This window comes from Etheostoma spectabile, chromosome 13 (genome assembly GCF_008692095.1).
Source record: "Etheostoma spectabile isolate EspeVRDwgs_2016 chromosome 13, UIUC_Espe_1.0, whole genome shotgun sequence".
Taxonomy (NCBI): domain Eukaryota; kingdom Metazoa; phylum Chordata; class Actinopteri; order Perciformes; family Percidae; genus Etheostoma; species Etheostoma spectabile.
In genome coordinates, this window is record NC_045745.1 from 2,445,786 (window position 1) to 2,454,297 (window position 8,512).

The 8,512-nt window shown below is 41.9% G+C and overlaps 1 protein-coding gene across 4 annotated transcripts in view; it reads right to left on the minus strand.

The window, feature by feature from the left end:
- robo3 (roundabout, axon guidance receptor, homolog 3 (Drosophila)) overlaps positions 1 to 8,512 on the minus strand; it is a 110,809-nt gene that overhangs the window by 52,936 nt on the left and 49,361 nt on the right. For all 4 annotated transcript variants that reach the window (XM_032533531.1, XM_032533534.1, XM_032533533.1 and 1 more), the window contains exons 3-6: positions 3,724 to 3,881; positions 2,855 to 2,975; positions 1,671 to 1,809; positions 627 to 754 (exon numbers count right to left, since the gene is read on the minus strand). In XM_032533531.1, the coding sequence (XP_032389422.1) occupies positions 627 to 754; positions 1,671 to 1,809; positions 2,855 to 2,975; positions 3,724 to 3,881 (546 nt within the window). The remainder of the gene's footprint in view (positions 1 to 626; positions 755 to 1,670; positions 1,810 to 2,854; positions 2,976 to 3,723; positions 3,882 to 8,512) is intronic.

The following is an 8,512-nucleotide window of genomic DNA, read 5'->3' on the forward strand; positions in this document are numbered from 1 at the left end:
CTATGCTCTGCTACGTCCTGCTATGTCCTGCTAAGCTCTGCTACGTCCTGCTAAGCCCTGCTATGTCTTGCTACATCCTGCTATGTACTGCTACGTCCTGCTATGCCCTATTATGTCCTGCTGCATCCTGCTATGTCCTGCTACGTCCTCCTATGTCCTGCTGCGCCCTGCTACGTCCTGCTGTGTCCTGCTACGTCCTGCTACGTCTTGCCATGGCCGGCTTTGCCCTGCAGTGCCTTGCTACGTCTTGCTATGCCATGCTACACCCTGTTATACCCGTTAAGCCTTGCCTTCGTCTACTATTTCTAGTCATAGTTCCATTATCTGCATTGCGACTATTATTGCCATTGTTCATCGCACCCCCGACCGGCCCATCAGACACGGCCTACCAAGACCCTGGGTCCGTCCCAGGTTCCTTCCTAAAAGGAAAGGTTTTCCTCGCCACTGTCGCACTTAAAGCTTGCTTTTTTCCGCGATCTTCACATTTTGCAAATCATTTCACAATGTACTACATTACAAATGACTACTAACTCCATCATGACTGTGCAGCCAGCTGGCTGTTGGAATATCTCAGTTGCTTGAAAAAAACAATCTGAATTCAATGTCATTTTGGACGCGTGTCTTACCGTGCACTTGCAGGGTGCCCGATGCCTCTGCTTTGCCCACGCTGTTCTCGGACACGCAGGTGTAAGTGCCCTCGTCCTCCCCACGCACCTGATTCAGACGCAGGCTGTTGTCGCTGCGGATCTCAAACCTGGAATGACATCGACACACAAGATTTAGCACAGAATGTAATACCTCACTTCTCTAAAGACTACGGTCTGGTGAAAGGTGAGGACAAGGGGGAATTTCATTTTAAATGACTTAAAGTTAGTTGGTCACATTTGTAAAAATGCTACTGAGTAACAAACTGTAGAGCTATGAGACTGATAATAAGGCTGCAAGTAAGACTACTATCTGAAAAGTTGTTTTTGAGATGTGGCTGGTGGATCTCAGATTATTGTCCTGTTCAGCTCTGGGCAGTCGGCGTAGTTCTGAATCCCGCTGGAACATTTGAGCTTATTAACCCAAAGGAATCATTAAAGTTTCATCCAGTCACATCCACAAAGACTCTCACAGTATCTCATTCACCATATTACCCTGCTGTACTATCATCCCTGTTATTATGTACTATGACTGGCATTATTTTTACTATCAGTGTCTTAAAGGCACACAGCAAGTTTGACAGCTGTTTAATTATGATGTTGCTTTCGTATTTAAATGATTGTCTTTGTACTTTGTACTACTGCTGTGCCATATGAGGCATACATGTAGATTCCTGGAGTAACTTTGGAACGGTATGTACTGTGAGCAGCACTTGACTTTGTTTTTTGCCAATTTTAAAGACAATCATTACATTTTATTTCAGCGCACACAGATAATAGACTCACAGATCCTCTTTTCAATCAATCATTCAAGTAATCATTCAATCTCTTCTCATCTTGCCTGGCTTAGTTAGCACAGAACAGACATGCAATCATTAATGCAGACATTTGCTCTCCAATACGAAGCTGTTATACTGTCAGTGTAATGACCAGTAATGTAATAACACCCTGGCCACCAGCACATATTGTCGGTATGAAGATGCCAGGGCGGTGCTGACGCAACAAGCCGTGTCCTTTGTGGCGTACCTGCCCCGGGGCAGCTCTCCCTCCTCTCTCCGCCAGCGGACAGTCGGCGTCGGGTCCCCGTGCACCTCGCAGAAGAAGTCCACCGTATCGTCTGCCAGCACCACCTGGTTCACCGGCTGTTTGGTGAACACTGGCCTCTCTGAAATGAAACAGAGACAGAGGACGGAGAAAGGCTTCAATCCTCGTGCTACTATACTTAACGGACTCCTTTGCCTCAGGGGAATTAGATTGTTGCCACAGCAGCAACTGGGATATGGACGAGAATAAGACAAATAGTGACCTGAAAACCAAATCACCACTACTGAACATGGTAGCATTATCAAATAAAAAGGGAGATTTGGCATCATCGCTGAGGGATTCACAGGCATGTTACACAGGTGGGAGAATCCATCCACCAGAGACATATGTCTAGGGAGACAAAAGTGCATTGTGAGCTCTTGTCATAGTCATAATCTGTTTTTAAAAAATGATGACATCCTAGAGAAACTGGTGCAGATGCACTGGCTGTAATCTTGTAAATCTCAGAGATGGCAGTAATAATAAATATAAGGAAAAGTGTAGAGCCATGCATTTTCAGGAACCATAAAATAATAAATCAAGTGTTACACACTGGGTTACACAAAGGAGCAGCATGTGGGCGGTGGTGCGGAGAAGGTAGGGGGTTTTCTGGGACTTAAAAGAAAATATCAATCTTCTATCGGTTTCCTGGGATCAATACACACTTTGGGAGCGCTTACGCTGCTGCTCCGCTGAGAGCAAAGCGGAGGATCCGAGAGGAGGAGAGAAACCGAGAGGTCAAGAGAGCAAGGCAAAGGGAGTCATTCATCTGCTGCTCCAACAACATCAGGCTGAGCAAAGAAAGTGCACCCCAAGAGTAAATAAATCCAGAGAAAGACAGAAAGGCAAACCATTAAAATAGCTCATCATTGCTCTACATGATTATTAAATGTTATAATGTAAAATCGGTAAATTAACATTTATCAAAGTCCAATAGATGAACTGTTAGCTCCACTTTATTCATTTGAATGTTTGTATTTTTTCTTATCACAACTTACTGCATAACCCCAACCAATATTATGCGAAGACAGAGATCTCTGCATCGGTAATTTCCATATGTTTCATTTTCCATGCAGTATTTGCAGTATTTGACCATGATTGAATGAGATGCAGCGAAAATGACTCACCAAACACCACCAGTTCAGCGGGATCGCTGTCTTTCTCTCCAACCATGTTGGTCCCAACACACACATACATGCCAGCGTCACTTTTCCTGGTGTTGGAAATCATCAGTTTGCCTCCTCGCATCTGAGAATAAGGGAGCAGAAGGTGGAGAAGAGGGGATGGGAGATGGAGCCACAGAAGGAGATGGATGAAAAGGTAAGCAGAGGAGAAGGGAGGAGGGCGTGGAGGGGGAGCAGAAAGAAGACAAATGGAAAGAGGTTGGAAACAGGATTTGAGGCATGTTAGTCAAGAGAGAGGCCATCCCGTTAAGACTGTCATGACAGATGGCTCCTCTGTTAGTTCTTCCACTGTTTGACAATGAGTCATGCTCAGGGCAATTTTGCCATAGAAACATCTTCCACTGCTCAGGTTGTAATAAGCAGATGCAAGCAGACGGATGCATGCATGCTCCCAAATAGCAAGTTCACATGTTGGGTGTTGCATTCTAAAGTTTGCGTTGGCCACCTTTTCCTAGAAGGTGGTCTTCTGGTGAAGAGCCTGAAAGGGTTCCATTAAACCACAATCATTGCAGTTTAATGGTGATGCTACTTCACTATTATCAACCATCATGGAACTGGATGGATTTCTAATCAACTTGTCAAAAATCAATCAAGTTATTGATTGGGTCAGTGTATGACAAAAAATAATTGAAAGACCATTTGGAAATATAAAGCAAATTAGCTTGTGTGACCCTAACATCACAATGCACAAACCTTGCAAATAATGTTGAGAAAACAAAAAAATTACAAGAAATTGGAAAGAAAATCAGCAGTTCCATTGCTTCTAGTTAAAATCCCTAATTCCATGATACTAATATTATAGAAAAACTTACAGTGATCCTCTCATCTCGGTCATTGACCCGGATGTTGTTTCTCTTCCAAGAGATGGTGGGCTCAGGATGGCCTCGGGGGGGTATACACTCCATGACTGCCGGCTCACCTGCTGCTACCACCACATCACTAGGCGTTTGACGGAAGTCATCTCTCAGAACTGGGGAAGAGACGGGAGGAAGAGAAGACGCATGGTTAAAGACGCTTTGTGTAAACTCCTTTGCTGATGATAGTGTCTTTTATCTTGCTTTGCATACATTTCCTTCTGCTAAATCTATGCTGATAATTACCCTGTTGCTAATACTTTGCTTTATATGAATGTGCATACATGGAGTACTGTTGACTTTGTACTGACATTTACATTGCTATTGAATTTAACATGGTGTCTCTGGTCTTCATTGACTCTGTTATGTGTGCGCCATCACAGCACATCAATAATGAAAGCTCTTGTAGCTGACACACACAAAGTGGATCAATTATATACTGGATATATAGAAGTACACTTGGAAAGGTGGTCAAGAAAACACTATTCAAGCAATGGCCTCAGACAAATCAATGAAATCAATTTCACAAAGCAACTTTAAATATGTAATCCAAAAATAACTGCCTCTCTTTTGCTTTCCTGGAGTCTATTCATAAAACATTAGAGATGTGTCTTTGAGTTAGCCGTGTCCTTTACTTTTAAATTCATCCCTATAGTCCACATCTTGAGCCTGTTACCTGAAGGCATTGGACTTTTTCTTTCTCATTACAGTCTGGAAAGCTTTGCGGGCTCTCAGATTACAGGCTTAGACGACAGTTTTTGTAGACTAGAATGATGTCCTGACAACAACAGTCATCCAGGAAGAGGCCTGCAGGCTAAGCCTAAGCCACTGCAGGGACTTACAAAGGGGATCAACCAATGAGGTTTGTATTGGCATTTGTATCTGGCTCCCAAAAACACACCATAACAGATAAGAAAAGCAACCTCCTGAATTCCTTTTCACATTTCACTCTTTCCTAGGCATTTGTTAAGAAATGTCCAAAATAGCACTTGGGGGGGAGGGGGGTATTGGATTTCTACCCTCAATATTCCACAAAGTTCTTTTTGAAGTTATGAGAGGATGTGAGATTTGGACATAAAAGAGTTGGTTGATAATTAATTAATGCCAAAAGGGCATGGCTGATTTGCATGCACTCTTACATTATATTGATAGCTCAGAATAAGTTATATCAATGTAATGACATTCCACTCATGTCCAGACTCAAATGTCTCCTGAGTGTGCTAAAATCTGCAGGCTGTTCAGATGGCCATAAAGATGAGCAGAGAGAAATAATCTTTTTACCTTGAAAAATGCAAGTCATGTCAGAAACTGGTGTCCTAGTTTACACTCTTCACAAAGTTTGGAAAGAAAACCGCTATTGAAAAAGGTGTCAACCTTTCTGTCAAAGCACAAGTTCTTTAAAATGCCCTCAGTACAAAAACTGACATATAAGGGGGGGAGGAAATGATTTTAAAGACGATTTGATTTTGAAATGTCTTAATATTACAAAACGGGTATGTCTGTCAAGCTTGATAGAACCGACATGCAACAGAGTTGAGTACTTTATCGCTATACAATTCTTCATAATGACTGATCTTCTGATTCCACCAAACACATTCTGCATTTCTCACATTTCAGGTTGAATATAAACTTGTTAACAGCAGCAAGAATTACACAATCAAGAGCAACTTTTTTAAGCACTTGCACTTGTTAGTACTCATTTTCCACTGATTAAAGAATTCTAATGAAATATTAATACAAATAAGCTTAAATTAGAGCCTAATTTGACATGGTTGTGGTCCAAATTATGAGGCAATTCCATTAACATTTGAGACCCTGTCCTCATGAAGGAATCTTTGAGATTACAATAAAAACAAGCTGGTCACTACATTCAATCAGTGAAATGGCAGATTGATTGATTGATTGATTGATTCATTGGGTGCACTAATATTGAATTCATATTGGCCTTTTCAGTAACACTATATGTAAGCTAGTTTTAATCCAAATAGTCTGTACTTCTACACAAGTAAGTTCATTTTTAGCAAGCATGGTGTACTGTAAGTCAAATAACAGTACTACTTCTTAAAGTCAATGTTCTGTTAGTCTTTCTATCCCCATTCAACCCTGAGGATGAAGTACAACACCCCTGTAACTCCATGTAAAACCTGATCCATATTCATGTATTTGCTTCAAAGGCTGGTCCTTGTGAAATGTGTCTTCAGCAGCATACGGTGTTCGGTTTACATTTGCCCTGAAAATAAATAGTACCCGGAATAGTTTTCAAAAGCTCATATAGCCCTGTTCACTTGATATGTGAAGCCTTGAGGACCAAATAGGCAAACAGGAGGAGAATACACGGGTTGTTATTGCGGTGAAATATGAAAACATAAAACTTCTGAATGCTCCGAGCCATCGTCGATTGGTACCAGTGGCTAAAAAACAAATATTTACCTCTGCCCATCCTCATGATTTCATGTTCATGTCAAACAGCGCCTTGCAAATGTTATTGTTAGTCAGAAAATGGCTCCTCCAGGCATTTTGCCCTCTGCATTTATCAATACAGATAGATTACAGAATGTGTACACACATGTGCTCATATATGTAATTTTCACGTGTGTATGTCTTTATGCACGGGTGACTATGCACACAAGGGTGCGTGCTTGTTTGTGACACCCTTGTGTAACGCCACCGGCCGGCATGGGAGAGTCACCTTCTCACTTGATTAACGACAAGCCTTCCATAATGACAGCACAGGACATTACCATTATCATCACCATCCATATATTTATGTATCCATCCATCCATTCATATAACCTCGCTGACACTCACACATTTCTTTATCTGAAATACCAGGGTTTGTGTGGAAAATGCATTGTATCTCAATGTCAGGCTGTACGCCTCGAAGGCTGATTTCTCTTCTTGTCAAGATAGCGCGGCGTCTTCTTTGAATGAGGGTGAAAAAGGGGTGTGTGTACATGAGGAGATAAATCAGCCTGTTTTGTTTGTAATCAAGGTCAAGTCAGTGTTTAAGGAGGATATTTTTCATTTCCTCATTAGCTACCGGAGCTTGCTTTAGCCCTGGTAAAATAAAAAGGTTCGCAATTCATCGCGGGTGTCGCTGTCTTTTTATCTGTATCTCTTAGAGGCATCAAAATGCCATTTATGGCTTTAGTCAGACCCATATCCTGATGGCCAATTACTTAGCCACAGAGCATTAGGGGCATTCCAAATCCCATTGGCCGTTTCCAATCCTGGAAAGATATGCCAAACCACACCTCTGACCTTATCTGTACCTGCTGCTGACATTTCTCCCAATCACTATTCACAGCAGATTACAAAAACCCTGACTAAATTGTTCAGTAACCTGTCCCATCACGCAACGCTAGGAGCAAAATAGGGCAGCGCGTTGCACCCCAGGTCTGAATTACCATGCTGCTGGGGTGAAGGGACGACCTGTCACACACCATTCTGAGATCACGGCTCCAGGGGGCCCTGAGCTTTCCCATTCTGCCCTGTGCACTCTCCAGATCTGAGTGAAAAGAGGGTATCTAGAAGTTTATTAGGCACTGGCAATTACCCAGGAGGGCCTTTGGGGCCCATATTAAGTGGGTGCACTTTGACCCGTTCTTTAAACCCCTTCAACAAAGCCAGAGTAATCCCCACCACTGGGCCTGAATGGTGTGCTTAAATCAGAGCACAGACACACAGTAACACACAGGGAAAGAGATAAGGACCACAAGTGCATATGTTTGAAATATAGACGTCTGATTGGAAATGAAACCGTGAAAACGTTATTTTTTTAAGCAAAAATGCCCTAACATTATCTGGTTCCAGCTTCTCAAATGTTATTAGATGCTTTACTTCTTGTTGTATAAGATATTTCACTAAATATATTTTATCTTATCCAAATAAAAACAAATAAAACATGCTATATATATATAAATACATATATACATACTGTCTAATAGCTTGGGCTGTGGGAAATGTGTAACAGCCATTTTTTATATATATTCTGACATTTTTGCAGTCAAAACAAAATATCGAGAAAATACTAATAAGTCGCAGGCCAAATTGTTTCTCAATTACATGTCTTTCTCACAACATGGTGGCATAGAAAGTCAGGTATAGCATGAGAAGATTTCATCCCCCACTCTAAACATAACACCATCTAAGTCTCGCCACTAATCAAAACCAGATCTGCGAGGCTTTTGGTTTGCCCGTCTGTAACAGACTGCTGTCAGCCTGTATCTTTACACCACGACAAACACATTAGACACACAATAACTAATGACACCCATCTGCATGGAGCATTTATCTCCTCGTGATGTACAGTGATGGATGCGCGGATTGCAAATTACACTGACTCATTACAAAAATTAAAAACCGCCCGAGAAGCTAATCTATTCCATTCCAAACAAAGTGTATTATTGGATGGAAGTAATATCTATGTGTGAGTGCTAGACTTTTGTGATTTACCACAGGTGCAAAGTACCACGACCCTGCTGTATATCAGGGCATCATTTGAGCATTTAATTGGACTTAAAAAACACCTTTGGGGCAAGCTCAGGCTCACTTTTAATTAAATGGCTTTATCGCTGTCGTTAATGTTCCAAGAGTGAGTGTGTGACAGCACCCCCTCAAGAATAAATATTCAGATGGCACAGAGAGAATGACAGATAGTCCCTTGGCAGACGGAGCAAAGTGAGGGATGGAGTTAGCGGAATCAAGAAAAGCGTCCTCGGGTTCAGGCTGTGTTGTGGGGGGGGGG